This window comes from Trachinotus anak, unplaced genomic scaffold, assembly GCF_046630095.1.
Source record: "Trachinotus anak isolate AG129_WGS33_773 ecotype Australia unplaced genomic scaffold, CSIRO_AGI_Tana_v1 ptg000011l, whole genome shotgun sequence".
Lineage (NCBI taxonomy): Eukaryota > Metazoa > Chordata > Actinopteri > Carangiformes > Carangidae > Trachinotus > Trachinotus anak.
Window position 1 is genome coordinate 24,983,017 of NW_027273862.1, and position 15,464 is coordinate 24,998,480.

Genomic DNA, 15,464 nt, shown 5'->3' on the forward strand with positions numbered 1-15,464 from the left:
GGTGTGAATTATTTATGCCAACATCTGATGTCCACTGACTTCAGCTCTTACAGTTAGCGTTCAACTCCAGAGCGTTTGCTAACTCTGATTGGCCGCTGATTCGCCGTAGTGATAAATGACAGATGCCCAACAGAGAAATGCATTCACTTCTTTTATTCATAAGATGGGAATATTTTTTTACATCTTATGCACAGCAGATACAAAGACAAACATGTTCTAAACCACAAACTAAATTCCTCCATTACTCTAATCCTGCTTCCCATTTCAAAATGGCCCCCCAAATAAATCAACCCTTTACGTTTGTAGTCCAGTTTCACATTCTGAAAGATCGTTTTACAGCAATCTCATTTTAGCAGAATGGCTCAAGCCACGCTCGGAATACTTCCATTTTTTGACAGATACCCACATCCCCTTTAAACAAATTGCACTTTTTTCTTCTTTAAAACTACTTCAACAGGATTATAGGATCAAAAAATTAACACCAAAAACACAAGAGACGACTAAACATCCAACTTATACAGGTTCATTATTTAGTTGCACAAAAATGCATAAATATACATTACGCAAAAAGTACAAAAATATTTGTACTTTCCTTTGCTCAAATAATGACAGACATTGATATGATCATAAAGGACTGGGATTGTCATAGAACGAAGGGATGCATTCACAAGGTCCATGCGAGATAAGCCATTTACACAACAGCCTAACTTTCACAGAGGTAAGACCAAGGTTCTACAGGAAAACAAAACATTTTGCTGTCTAGGCCAAGGTAAAGAGGCAACACAAACACTAAGAAAATTAATATAGACAGAACTCTGCGTTCTAAATTCATGCCAAAAAGACTTTAACATGCAATGACTCTTAACGCTTCTAAACCTCCCAGGAGCAGCGGTTACCCATGGAAGGACTAGCTTAATAACGGTAACTTCAATATGTCAATTTTCCTCAGCAATTATGATCCATTGAGTTTGACTAGGCTTTGCATGAGGGTTTTTTTTGAAGTGCTAAGATGGTACCGCAATAGTTGCCAAGGATAAGCTCAGATTGTCGACAGCAAGATGGTTTCAACTCAGACTTCCCCCGGAGATAATCGGGAGGAGATATAAATACTGTTTGTTTATAATAATGCACATTTGTCCATTAAATAAACCTGATTAAATTAAAGAAGAGCTTGGCAAACCTCACTTCAGCTGGACAAAGGTGTGGTTTCCAGAAGCCTGAGGAAAAACAGGGAACACAAGAGTTAGTCCAATAAAGCCTTAATTTTAAAAACAAAGAATTTAAAAGAGGATAAGGTTGGTCTCAATCTGCTTTTTGCTTTTCCATTTCCCAAATTCTATGAAATGACTAACACCAACAATGCTCGCTGAGTTTCCTACTCCATCTGTGGCACTCAGCTGGTTCCTACTTAAGATGTAAATCTTTTAAAAATGTTTTTTTTGTTTTTTTTGTTTTTTTTTTAAACTTAATCAACTACTTAAAAAACAGCTTGTAACAATTAGGGACCATTTTCAGCTACAGATAAACACATATTTTATGCATTTGTTAACATTTACAGCAGTATGAAAGAAAATAAACAGTGAATGTTGTGAGTGTAATGAAGAACATGTAACCCAGTGTGGTACTCTTTGATGTATTTTTAACAATGGAGGTCTATGGCACAGAGGAATAAGCTAATGATCATAATGATCACATATTGAACTGTATTTGAAAAAATAATTACAATATAACCAGCCAAAAAGGATAAGTCTGCTGATATTCTGAGCCTGACAACTTATTCCTCTGTGCCATAGAACTCCACTGTTGTCCAAGATTAAAAACACATTAATGAGCCACACTGTTGTGACATGATCCTTTATTACCATGAGGCACTTGTATATTATTGAGTCAGTCCCACATTCACTGTCCTGCTGCTGTAACTGTTCACTCTTCCGAATGTGTATTAATCCGCAGCTAAAAATAGTCCAACAAAAGCAGTTTATTCCTGTTTGAAAGTTTTTAAAAATCACAATACTCAGTGTCCAGCTGTTTTTGGAATCAAGCATGTTTTGCATTCAATAGAAATAAAAAAATATATTTTCATGGTTGTTAAACACGTATGCATTTGCAAACAAATGGGTTTGGGGCTGAGTGAGACATGTTGGGAGTGGGAAAGTATTGACAGAATAACGCTGTTGGTTTTGATCTTTTCCATGGGAACTATTTACAATAAGAAAGATAAAGAATATCAGCAACCTTATCGTTAAACAATAAATCAGTTATTTTCATTATTGTTCATTTTCATTTATGTTGACGTATTCTGAAGTTTCCAGTTAAACATTGTGTTGGTGTGATTATGCAAGTTTCAGTTTGCATGGCATCAGGATAGAGGATGGTGGGTGGAGGTTGGCAAATCTAAAAAAAAACAAAAACACTTTTGGACCAAAGGTTACTCACTAAATATCTAACAAAACTGCCGGGATTTCCATCCAGGCTGGGAAGTCTCAGAGGGAGTAGGGTACCAGCGCATCTAAAGAAACACAAACATAGTCATGTACACCAGACCAAAACCAGGCTTCAGTGCTTACAACCTCAATCCTGTAGATTTCATCCATGAACACGCTTCGAAATTTACTTTGACAAGCACGTTTAGGATGACTGTCCCTTTAAGCCCTGGTCACTGAAGCCATGGGAATGTGGGTCACGTAGCAGCTCATTGAGGACAATAGTCCTCCAGTAATTAACAGGCATGGAAATGTGGAGAGTTTAAACCCTCCTTGTGTTAAACATTTCCACTAGGTAAGAGCTGGTATGCCTGTACCTTTCCATACCTGTGACTAAACCCTGTGGCAGAATGAGGCCTCTCATCTCTTCACACTAATAAAAACAGGATAGAAGTTACAACTGCAGGGCCAAACACCAAATATATACTTAGGAGGTTAACAGTTTAGAGACTCCTAATGTAACGCTGCTGTGCCATACAGTCAGACTCAAGGTCTAGAGTCAGTGGGAAGAGAACTCAGTATTTTAGGGATCTTTCATCAGATTGCAATTAAAAGGGTTCTCCCCCCTTTGTGTGGCTACACATTCAGCTTATGTTCCAACAGGAGCGTGGACAGTAAGTTGGCACCTCCAGAGACGGACATCAGGTCTGACGATTTCTCCAAGCAAATACCTTGCATTCTTCTGCCTCTTGTGCCTGACAAAACTGACTATGTCATAGCTCCCTACTTTGCTGTGCAGTGCTTCCCTGTTCTTACACTGCAGGAGGAAGTTAGCTTACAATGAACTTTAAATGACCCAATATGACAAATATTTTCCATTGCTATTGTTACCTACAGCCCTGCCCACTGCCATTTAGTTAGCTACACTATTGCTGTAGCATTTATACTGCTATTAGCTTACCATGTAAACACTTTTGTACATCCATTTGTCGATGGTAAGTTTTCATCAAACATGATGGAACTTGTGTTAGTGTTTATAATGAACATTTGTAAACCAGATGCAAAAACGAGATGTTTTCAGTTGATTTCGGACTTGAAGTGCAGCTACAGTCCATAAACAAATATAACAGCAAGTCTTAGCTGTGTTCAAATTCAATCTTAAGGCTCAAATTTATGTTTTTTTCTGAAATGATGATTCTACGTCTTGACTTCATGCTGTAGACACTAGTATTTTAATCAGTAAGAGCACCTTTTATCACCCAGCACACTGACAGGAAAGGAAAGTTACACCTCCATGTCTGAGACTTATCCTCAAAAAGGAAGCCACAACACACAGAGGGATTTAAGGTAAGTGCATGGTAGCATAAGGTTACACTATATCAAGGACTGTACACATCACTTCCGCTGATGGCATCAGTTGAGACGTTTTCCATTTCAAAACGACAAATATTTATTACAGTATAACTCATGGTTTTAACTTGCACTCAGCTCCCCGTTTCACGATACCGAGGTTGAGCACAAGTTGTGCAGCCAACAGCAATTTACAGACTTGATATCTGGATTGGCTTCAGCAACACAGGTCTTTGTGCTGTTAATGTAATACCTGAGAGGACCACTGGGATTGTTTCAAGAATCTGAACCTCTGGTTGTAGCGGTGCAGTTCTCAAATTTGATATTGCAGTTTTTCATGCTTAATCTAATTTGGTTATATTTTAAGATTACACTATTCCCTCGACTTCTTTGTCCGGACAAATTAAGCAAAATGAAAACATCTGGACACTGCAACTTTGACAAAAATCATGCACTGAAGTAGCGTACCCAGGTGTAGGCATTAATATTATGTCTCTGTAAGGCTGAATATGTACTATGGGACAAAAAAATAGAAGATAAGAGAAACACACACCGGTTGGTCCCTCACCTGGGCGTGGAGGGCTGCAGCAGCGGCAGCGGCCGCTGGGTAAGTGAAGGCTGCGTGAGGGAGGCCTGGCGTCAGCTCCGTGGTGTAAAGGGGGTAAGGTGTCCAGGCATCTGGTGATGCTGGGATCAGTGCTGCCCCTGTCAGATCATCTGTGGAAGTACAGGGCAGGAGGAAAAATGCTGACTTGCCTACCCTTGAACATACAGGCTTGCATCATGAAAGCAATCAATACAGATACTAAAAATTTTTAAAGGAAATGTATAATCAAAACATGCTGCAAACAGGTTCTCTTACTGCTTCGTGTCATAATGTCTTTTGGGTTTTCTACTGACCAGTGATGAGCCTTATTTTAGCAATAGCTGGTTCTGCCACTAAAAGAATATGACTAAATTTGACAACTGACAGTCAGACCAGATTTCACTTCCCATTCATTTGTATGTGAAACAGACACTTGATCCACCTCTTTCACTTTGCTCAGGGTTCAATCTGAGCTTTGACACAAAATTGTGTAACTCTCCAATATCCAGGCAATTTGACAGCAGGTGGAACTGACCTCTCAATCTGGAAAAATACATTATGTTGTTGTTTATAATAGCATCATGAGATAAAAGCAGCAGAGGATGCCATGAATGCCATGACAGTAAAACCTTCAATAAAATTCTGTATAATCTACAGATTGTAGTACTTGTGTTTTTAGCCTGCTAACTCTCACAGTTTACATTTACAACCTTACCCACACTGTTTCCTGTCCCCTCCTGGTTTTTGCCACACCAGTAAATTTCACCATGCAAAATCTGGTCTGAGTGAAGCTCAACACTGTTGTCAACAACCACCTGTCCAAATCTTATGAATCAAGCAGGTGTTTAGGCAAAGAGAGCAGAGACGCAACTGCTGACTAAACCCTGTGCGAGTGGAATTTCCCAGCTGGACAGAAGCAAAGCGGCTGTTTTAAGAGTCGAGATGATACATGCATGTGGAGGTGAGTTAGTCCTTGATTTGTTAGATACTGTTTTTACCCCCTGCCCATTTGTCTTTAACACTACAACATCCTATGACAGATTTTTTTTTAAAAAGGGTAACAAGGGCAATTGAGTTCTGGCATTGCCATGGTGAGAGTGGATGAGAGAGCCTAGAGTGGTGCAGCCGTACAACTTACATGGGTCCCGTGCAATGAAGTGTGCTCCTAGAGCAGGGTGGATATTTGTGGGGTTCGGTGTGGCCATCAGCTTACTCTTTGCCATCTTCGTGTTGGCTTTAGCAAACTCTAAGCGCAGGGTCTGGGGACTTTCGGGGTCAAAACGGATACCCTGGGGGAGAGACGGAGGAAGGGAGGAGGGGGACATAGTATAGTAAGGGAGGTGGGCTGAGTTTGAGGGGCTGTAACTCAGTAGTCTCTCATGGCCTCCTTTCCTAAAGCCGTGTTTCAATACTCAGGATGTATCCTTCAAGCTTCCCTTGCTTGAAACACTGATCTGTACTGTGCTGTTGTCCTGTGGGATGTTAAAATACACCCTCTCCACCCGACTGCTTTCACTGAACTAAAACTCTTCATTAAAAAAAAGGTCATGTTTTCCAAAACAAAAAAAAAAAAAAGAAAGCAAAAAGGGCAGACTGAAGGATACACTGAAATATTTCAACAAGCTTGCATCTCTTTTTCCTCATGATGAAATCAAGAGCACAGGCGACTAGAGGAGTAGTTCACCCCGTCGCACAGGCCAGGAGGAGAGGGAGACAAGGAAAAGGGCTGATGGTGAGACTTTTGAGTATAATTTCTTTTAGGTGGTTTACCCTGCTTGTGTTCTTGTGCCCTAAGCGTTGTGCCCACATGCAGGTGAGTAGTATTTTGGTGTATGTGTGTGTCTGTGTGTGTGACTGCTGGTGTGTCTAAGAGGTGATGCTCATAAGGAAGGCTAGGCTATGAGAGAGAAGTGTTAGATACTGCCAACGTGGGCTACTGGGTGACAAAATAAGAGGTTACACTACTGAGGATGTGTCCAAATAACACTACACATGTGGCTATAGAACGAGTATTACAGTAAAGCAGTGAAAGCTAAATCAGACTAACAAGGATGTGTATCAAGGTCAAAGTAAACTACCGTAAGGCTACGGGATTCTGGCCTCTTTCCAAAAATGGCCCTGCCATTGAATTATAGAAGACAAAATGGGTTGGCTTTGAGAAATTCTATGGGAAAGAAGAATTTTGTAAACTCCCAATCCCAAATTTTTTAGGTTTAAACAAATGTTAGAACAAATCTAAGAAATACAAAAGTAACATTTAAAGAGGATTTTAAAAAATAAAAAAGGGGAAACTCAAATAGCAACAGACTCAAAGAGAGGAAATGTATCAATAAAAACAAGGCAATGCTTACATTTAGTGCATTTTTTGCAGCTTCAGCTCCAGACCGACTGTCAAAGGTTACAAACCCGACAGGCTGGAAGACAAAAAGAAACAAACTGAGAACACTACCTGGCCACTTGCTTAGTATTTTAGTGTAGCATTAAAGCCGTTCCTTACGCTGATGGAAGGAATCTCACCTGTTTTGAAGTTAACTTAATCAGTGACCCTTCATAACCCTGTGGGAAGAAAGACAGCCAATTATCCACCCTGGAGTCACATGCACAAAGTCAGGAATGAACGCCTCTCACTATATGAAAAGAAACCTGCTTGTGTGCACCTTCAGTTTCAGTTCGACAGCAGGACATCACAGATCCCTCTGTCACAGTGTTGCACTTACATTTAGTCAAATAGTTAGATTAATTGAAACATGCACATTTCCAACAAATGCAGCTTTCGCAGATTTGACTACAGATAACTTTATCCTCAGAGCTAAAAAGGAGAAAATGAAGACTTGTTAAGACATGTAAAGTTTAAATGCACATTATCAAACACGTGAGGTTCTCTTTTGCACTGGTTAAGGTATAGATTAAGCATGAATTCCAAATAAAGCTACTGGTTTTAAATCAGGTTAAAAACAGCACAAAGGTTGGTTAAAGAATGAACACATTTCTGAGAAATGAAGGGGAATTTTGTCTGACCAGAGTATTGATAGATGGGATCTCTCCTGATCCTGATTTACAGCCACGGAAAATTAAACAACTTTCACTGGCTGTGATAAATCCTGAGCAACAATCCAAACCAGATTTACCTGCAGTACTTTAGAGCAGGAAAAAAAAAGGGCTCCTCTTTTGGGATGTAAACCTCAAATGAATCAGATTAAACCCTATTTGCGCACACTGTGCTGTGTTTGCCAACTGCAGAAGCGAAAGGACATAAAGTAAATCAGTGTTGCAGGGACTTAAAACAAAACATTTAAGTGGTTTCACAATGTCTCAATGTTTTGAGGGGAAATAAAAATTTCCCTACACGGTGGGCGAGCTGGGTCACGGAGAGGGTTGGTTGGCCAATCGCGAGGGCTACTCATTTACACATTCCACAAGATCATCCATGTGAGCGGGATACCACTTCCAATTTGGTTAGTTAGGACACGGGTGGGAGGGGTGTTTATGAACTGGAGTCCAGTCAAAAGAAAAAAAAAAAAAAAAAGAGAGCAATGGACGAACAATGATGTGGCCTAATTTCCATATATGCAAATATCTGGACTTCCATTAACAAGGGGATTGTTTGATTTCAGCTACGTACAAAAAAGGGAGCACTGATTTCTGCTGTATGAGCTGAAGCATCAAATGCTACAGGCATGAAAAGTGGTGTAAAAAGGATTAGCTGTACACTGGATTACAGTTGCTTCCTCAATAATTTAAGAAATTGTTTAAAGGTCTTCCTCTGTGTGCAGATAATCCTTTTAGAAACATTTTCCATGACCCTCTTCCAGCACCTGGCACACAGCAGCTACCTTTGCTTTACTTTTAAAGACAAGTGAGAGTCAAATCTAATTCATTTATAGACCCAAACCACAAAATAAGCCCCACATGGCTTTACAATCTGCACAACATATAACACCCTGTTTCCTCTGAAATATGTCACCATGTAACTTACCTTAAAAGGTCTGAAGAGGAGGTAAAGTTCCCGTGGTTTGATATCTACTGGTAAGCCACTGACAAACAGTGTTCGTACCTGCAAACGAAAAGGAAAACTGCATTTGGTGGCGATTTGGAAGTGACCATATAATAGTCAGTGTGTTTGTATTTGGTGTCTTCATTCTCTAGAGAGAGCAGCATGTATTATATGAACTTTGAGGTGCACAATACAAACATGAGAAAGATAAACAGAAAACTTCTTTAAAATTCTGAATGCTGAAGATAAATTGCTTGTGTTGGAGAAATGAAGTGAGCTACAAAGGTCATGAGTCAATTGTCCCATTGGTAAGCTATGCCCAACCTTTTTCTAGACTCTGAAGAAGGCCAAAACCTGAAATGCACTGTTAGTTTGTCTCCAAGTGTTGCTGGAGATTTGATCCTTTAAGCCTTTTTGGCTTGTGACTCCTTAAACATGAAGCCGTCTTCTTGACCTCTCTGTCCACACATGTTTACAAGTTGTGAGTAGTTCAACCAAAGAGCTGATTACTCCTCCCCATGACTTCTCTATCTGAATAGTTTTTAGAGGCCAGAAAGAGGTAAAATTATCCAGTAATGAAAAAGATTTGAAGGAAGTCTGAAAAAAAATAAACCTAATTTTGCATAGAAGGAATGTTTTTTCCTCTGGTTTTCTATTCTTTTAGCCACCTCATGACCCCTTGGGTTGGGCCTGACCCCCATGTTGGGAACCACTGCTATAAGCTGTTGCCAAAACCCAAACAGATAACAGCTTGATTTCAAAAGGACCCCCTTAGGATTTTATATTTTTCATAGCAGATCTGGACAATTGCCTGAGTGCATTGTATGATTAAAAACGGTGACTTTAAGACATCCTCCAGCATGTTACGAGCTAAACGGTGACCATCAGATGGTCTTTATCCTGCTGGGGATCCCTGGGTTCCCTTCAAAGACCCCTGGACCTGCACTGGCCAGACATTGAAAACCGATGCTGTGTACAGTCCAGTGTGGCCGGGGAAATAAACAGTGCGGTGCGAGGCCCATTAGTTCCCAGCCGGTGGGGAGGCCCTCACAGTACAATGGGGCTGCCAGAGGAACAGCACTGGACAACAGTGCACAGCATGACACCATTTCCTTCCTCTGACCCACGGCCCCAACCCTGCCAGCCCTCCAGCATTTTTCAGGTGCAGCACAGCAGCAATTCTCAGCCCTTTACAAGTCAGCACATACGGCATTGAAGAGCAGCGCAGCTGGACACCAACTCAATGGAGATGTTTTAATCTGTCCTGCTTATTGATTGAGCGGCTCCGGGAGTGCGAGTGTATAAACCTGAAGCTGTGTGAGGCCCATACACCATTGTTTTTAATAAAATCTGAAATGCATCTGTTACATATTTAAGTGGATTTCCAGAAACAAAAGTAATTATTGATAACTGACAAGGTACAGCACCTTGATGACTTAACAGGCCTCTAAATGGAGTTTAAGGGGGACTTATTTTTATTTCCAAATAAATCTCTGGCCTGTTGCCTGATTTTTTTATGTCAATTACCAGGAGAAGGAAAAAGACATGAGCAAATTACACCAAGAAAAGTCAAGTGGCCACACAAGGCTTTGTTGTAGGATAATGGGAACAAAGGAGGACCAACAAAAGGCCCAGCACCCCCCTCAGTGTCTCTCCATAAGGAGTCATTGAAGAGGAAATATAGCTGGCCACACACAAATAAAGAGTGGCAACCTACAAAGTCAACATATAGCCTATCATTTTAGTGGTAGGCTAATTCAATTAATCAAATTGGATTTTTTTTATTGGTTTTATAACTACTCTGATATTTCCCCCTATATTTTGATTCACAAATTTCACATATGGATGCCAATTAACAGTTGTGACAATTAGGCTATTTTAGCTTTTGGTTTTTATGATGACCTAAAGCTTTTTCAAATCAACCTGCAGTCCCTGTGTGTGACGCATCTTATATTTTTTGGTATGTGAACGCAAACACACGCAATGTCCGGGAACAAACTGGATGCTTTGGGGGGGAAATGGGGAGGGAAAAAAATTGGTTATTTTAGAAATTAGAAAGATCCAGATATTTATATGATAGGACATTTTTCTTTTCCAATCCAGACAGGCCCATTGATTTTACTCATTTAACGCGTTTTTTTTTTTTTTTTAATTATATAGGCTTTAGTGGCTTTTTAATGAACATGAATCCTGGATCCCCGTTAGTAGCCAAGTTATATACAAGTAAAACGGTTGCTGAATCTCCCATTAAAATAATTAAAAAGAAAAAAAAAAGGAAAGAAAAGACTAAAGTTGACATATTGGGCTGATTGGTTCACATTTGTGGCTGCTTGTTGTAGCCAATAATCCGCACCTGGGGAAACCAAGATCCACAGACACACGTTGAAAAGAAAATGTTGCAGATTCCCTGTAAATGAAACGCGTTAAGGCTCATTTCCCACTGGAGATGCGACAGTAACCACGCTTCTCTTCTACTTTGCGCCTTCCTTTCTAAAACCGCTTCAGGTCAACGGTGCGCAGCCACAAGCCTAAATAACCTAATGGCATGCATATCACCCGATCCTCAGCTTACAATAATAATAATAATAATAATAATAATAATAATAATAATTTTTAAAAAAAAAAGCCTGAGTTTGAGGCCGTGAACACAATTTTAAAGGGCTGCCACTGCACATGAACTGGACCGGGCGCAGCAGAGACATTCAAACTTTTGCCAGACTCACCTCCTCTTCGATGGAAACGTTGTTGTTCGGCTCTGCGTCAGCTTTGAGACTCATGTTGACGGTGGTTTCAGCCGCTGTCGCCGCCGCTGCCGCTGCACAAAGTATCAGGTTTTTCCTCGTCGAGTGATATTTCCCCCAAGTGCGTCTGAAGCTGCAGTGGAGGTCCTGGTGGCGTCTGAACTTAAGGAGAGAAGGTGTGCCGAGGTGAGGTCGTGCAGACGAGGACGACGAGGTATCCGAGGTTATTCTGGTAGTAGTAGTAGTAGTAGTAGTAGTAGAAGTATTATGGCGAGAGAGAATCATTCATAAAAGGGAGGAAAAGTAAAGAAAAGAAATACAGACGCGCTAAACTAAAGGTGAGAAGGTGGATTAGTGCTCCGTGTGTGAGGGTGAAAGATGGGGGGAAAGAAGTGCGCGTAAAAAACCGAAAGCCTCTGCGCTCACATCAATGCCCTCAGCTGTGGGACTGCGCGGAGGAAGAACAAGTAAACTTTTCTCATTGGAGCGCGTCTCTCTCTCTCCTCCTGCCCGCGACTGAGCCTCCTCCTCCTCCTCCTCCTCCTCCTCTTCCTCCTCCCCTCTCATCCACCTCCTCCGCCTGCTTTTCAATTAGGTCATCAATTATGTTGGAGCTCGCTGTGGGCCGTAATCAAGCTGCAGATCCGCCTCAGCTGTTGCAGGAAGACCCGGCCCCTCTGCCGCGACATCACCGTTTCTATGGGACCCGGAGAGCCAATGGTCACTTAGCACAAACCCCTAACTTTATATGATAATGCAGTTCAGACACTACAGTAATAATAATAATAACTTCTTCTTCTTTTTCGTCTTCTTCTTATATTATTATAATTACTACTATCATTATTAACCACCAAAAAAGAAAAACTAGGGGAAAAACAAATAAAAAAAATAAAAATACCACGCCTTACCCAGACATACAATTAACAATGTTTTCCTATAATATTTGATCTAAGGCTATTTCTGTGATACTTTACCTAATGATTAATGTGAGACTTCATACCATTTTATTTATTCCTATTCCTGTTCCATTCATTTTATTCTTTATGTCTTTTATCTTATCTTTTATTTTCTGTGGTAAAACATTTAAAGCATTGGAGGAGACTTTAAAGACTTTAATTTAAATGAATATTTTAATTTACAATCGCAAAAAGTAAATAATGTCCAGTATGGAGGCAGCCTACTTGAGTATTCCAACTTTATGCTACTTTATTCTGCATCTTAGAGGAAAATATTGCACTTTTTGCTCCACTACATTTGTCAGACAGCAGACTGCTCTATAAAATGAATACATACTACATATACTGCGATCAGCTCAGCTCATTTTAGCTGTAATGTTAACATTTTGCTGATAACACTTACATACTTTTACTAAAGTGAGGTTTTAAATGCAGGACTTTTACGTGTAATAAAGTATTTTTACATTGTGCAGGTAAAAGAGAATATTTCTGCCAATAACTGAGAATCATGAGAGGATTATAATTGGATTTAGTTAAATCTAAGTCATTTACATTGAGGCTGAATTATTTCGTACAACAGAGCAACATATAAAAATTAAAAAACTGATTTTGATGACAAATTTTTTAAGATTATTATAATTCAACTTGAGATTAGCTTCAGCTTGACAGTCTAGCAGTGATAGCCAATCGTGATTTACGTCCTCAGTTGCATGATGATGATACACAACACACACACACACACACACACACACACACACACACACACACACACACACACACACACACACACACACACCTAGAAATAGAGATCACATCATTTGGTACCACGCCCATAAATTACATCGGTGTCCTATCAGAAAATCAAAGCATATAATCAATCTGAAATAAAACTGTACAGTTTAAATGTAAAACACCTTTATGCAAAAACAAAAATAAGAAAAGCTGCAAAGAACATACAGTTATGAATTTATTTGATGTGACAGTGATTTGATGTAAAATCAGTTAATGGATTAAAAAATATATGAACTGACAGGCCTTGCCAGTTCATATATCTTCAGAAGAAGAAATCCAAATATAAACCAAAACACTACTACTACCACTACTACTATTACTAATAATAATGATAATAATAATGATGATAAATGTCTTTTTGTGCTCTAATGATTTGGATCCAGGTTGACGTAAGAGTGGCGTGGGTGGAGTAATGGCCTGTGTTGTGTATTGAGGCTCTGCCCTGGACGTGAGCCCAGCATGCAGTGTGTTTCCTCACAACAAGGCAGCTCTCAAAGGCCAGACAGTTTCCTGACTTTGTATAGGAGCACAATCAGGCCTGCAGGGCCAGGAGGGGGGCTGCCGCGTGGGCGGACGTATTCTCACTGTACTTCTCAGTGATTTAGTCTAAAAATAGTGACGCTCCACTGTGTTTTCTAGGTGTTTCTGTACATACTGAACCCAAGTGGTGCACACAGAGACAAAGAGGGATCCCGTCAGCCTATGAGAGGAGATGTGTCTATTAAGCAAACGCGCACAAACAGACATTAGGGCGAAGCTTCAGTGTCACATGAGACAGTAAACTGTGAAGGCGAATGTCTTGATCTCAGTGTTATTGACCTGTAATTGTATTTCAATACAGTAAATTCATACCTTAAAGATTATGTCAACGCACATGTCTAAGCAGGTTTCATGAAATGAGTGCTGAAACGATTAGACAGTTAATTTATCCCTTGACAGAAAGTTAATCAGCAGCTATTTTTACAGTCAGTTAATCAAAAAAAATGTAGATGTCAGACTGTTGATTGGGTAAAATAAGACATTTTACGACATCACCCTGGAATTTGGGAGCTTGTGCTCAGCATTTTCATTTTATGGATCAAAGGATTAATTGATTAATAGAAGAGATAAGTGGCAGATTAACCAATAATGAAAAAAATGGAGACCTTCTTGTGAAGGGGCTGAAATTAAGGTAAGGTTGGTGATGGTGGAGCATTGATAACAGTGATGACAGAGTTCAGTGATGATTGCTGGACGTACACCATCCATCAGGATGTTTTATGGGAACTTGTGTGGTGTGTTTTAGCATCTTATCTTTTATATATTCTATTATCTTTTGTGTTCAAGTCTTTGTGCAGCAAGACACATTTCTCCTTTGGGAACAATAAAATTGAATTTGGAAGTAAAACAAAAAAACAAAAACAGATGATAAACCAGTAGCTATTCAGAGATCTGGCTCTGTTCTCTCAGCAGCTGTATTATATTTGAGTTTGAAAATGTTAAGGAACGACATATATTATGCTCTGTTTGTCATTTTAGTAACACTCTAGCTGCGTATGAAATATTGACGGTGCTGCTGCGTGATCATAAATTCATTCAGCGTGTACAGCTCCTACAGTCTGTGCGACAAGGTTTCAATGTGCAGGAGGCCACCATCTTCATGCACCTCGTCCATGGACAATTTACTAAAAGAGGACACGTAATATAATCATAAACCTGAAACTTGCATCACTCAGTTCTGCAGGGATGAACATTAATTCAATATTATCTTTACCTTTCAGCAGATTTGTGAAGATATGATTTTATCATGTTGTCTAAGTGTCTGTTGTCCAAATGATTGACAAATGGCAAAGTTAGTGCCTTTTTGCTCTTACACATACAGATTTTGAAGTCTTTTGCATAACACAGTTCATTGCTTTAAATTTAAATATCTGTTAAAACAGAATATATTGTTGTTAATAACGGGATAATGCAGGATAATTTTGTCTTAATATGATAGTGAAGACTTTTCTAAACCTTTAATGAAGGATTTGCTTGGAGTAAAGGCAGATTATTTACATTGTTTTAGAACATGTTGAAACAAAATATGTATGTAAGAAATGTATGTTTTTGTATGAGCTCTTATTTCTTAGAAATGACACCGATTATTAAATCACTCAGTCACATTCTCTGAACTTAACAGCCTGAAAAAGATTGAGTGATACATTTGGTTTGTGTTTTATGTCCTTTATTCATCCCAGATGTCTCCAATGTAACTGTCCAAAATGCCTAAAATATGGACCACTGGGATACAAAGGGTTAAAAAGTAAAAATGAATCACTGAGGCTCTGAACCTTTTATGCCTGAAGATGTAACTGCCATCTTCTCTACCAAAGATAGCTCTGTGTAGATGTAAGGCACAAACTATGTCTTATTCATACGTCTCTTTGGTTGGATTTAAAGTGGGGCTTGACGTTTGGAGCTAAAGTCACAGGCTTCTTCTTTCTGAGTGTTGGCACAGTGTCTTTACATAATTGAGGGCTGAGACTTTTACAGTTGAAATTATCACAAGGTGTTTGTGTTTTTTTAGATTAAATGGATTGCCTCAAAACCTTGGTGCATTATTGGACTCGAAAAGCCATTGCTTCTCATTAATTGAAGAAA

The 15,464-nt window shown here is 39.6% G+C and overlaps 1 protein-coding gene across 4 annotated transcripts; it reads right to left on the reverse strand.

Moving 5' to 3' along the window:
* Positions 1 to 138: 138 nt before the first annotated feature.
* Positions 139 to 11,626, reverse strand: LOC139627986 (RNA-binding protein, mRNA-processing factor 2a). Of its 4 annotated transcripts, none has more exons than XM_071489242.1 (8): positions 11,077 to 11,626; positions 8,336 to 8,413; positions 6,877 to 6,915; positions 6,711 to 6,773; positions 5,498 to 5,648; positions 4,342 to 4,490; positions 2,437 to 2,509; positions 139 to 1,217 (listed from the first exon to the last, which is right to left on the reverse strand). In XM_071489242.1, the coding sequence occupies exons 1-7, from the start codon at positions 11,377 to 11,379 to the stop codon at positions 2,444 to 2,446; spliced, it is 849 nt and encodes a 282-aa protein (XP_071345343.1). In that variant the 5' UTR covers positions 11,380 to 11,626; the 3' UTR covers positions 139 to 1,217; positions 2,437 to 2,443. The 4 variants fall into 4 exon arrangements, with proteins under 4 accessions (XP_071345343.1, XP_071345342.1, XP_071345345.1 ...); XM_071489241.1 differs by having other exon boundaries at positions 4,327 to 4,490; XM_071489244.1 differs by lacking the exon at positions 2,437 to 2,509.
* Between the last annotated feature and the right edge of the window lie 3,838 nt (positions 11,627 to 15,464).

Excerpts from the sequence above, each read along its gene's own strand:
- LOC139627986 (XM_071489241.1), bottom strand. The coding sequence starts at position 11,379 with ATGATTCTCTCTCGCCATAATACTTCTACTACTACTACTACTACTACT. Across the intron at positions 6,916-8,335 it reads TCCTCTTCAGACCTTTTAAG|GGTTATGAAGGGTCACTGAT; the intron begins GTAAGTTACATG and ends TTCTTCCCACAG. Across the intron at positions 2,510-4,326 it reads CCCAGGTGAGGGACCAACCG|ATGCGCTGGTACCCTACTCC; the intron begins GTGTGTGTTTCT and ends GTGTTTCTTTAG.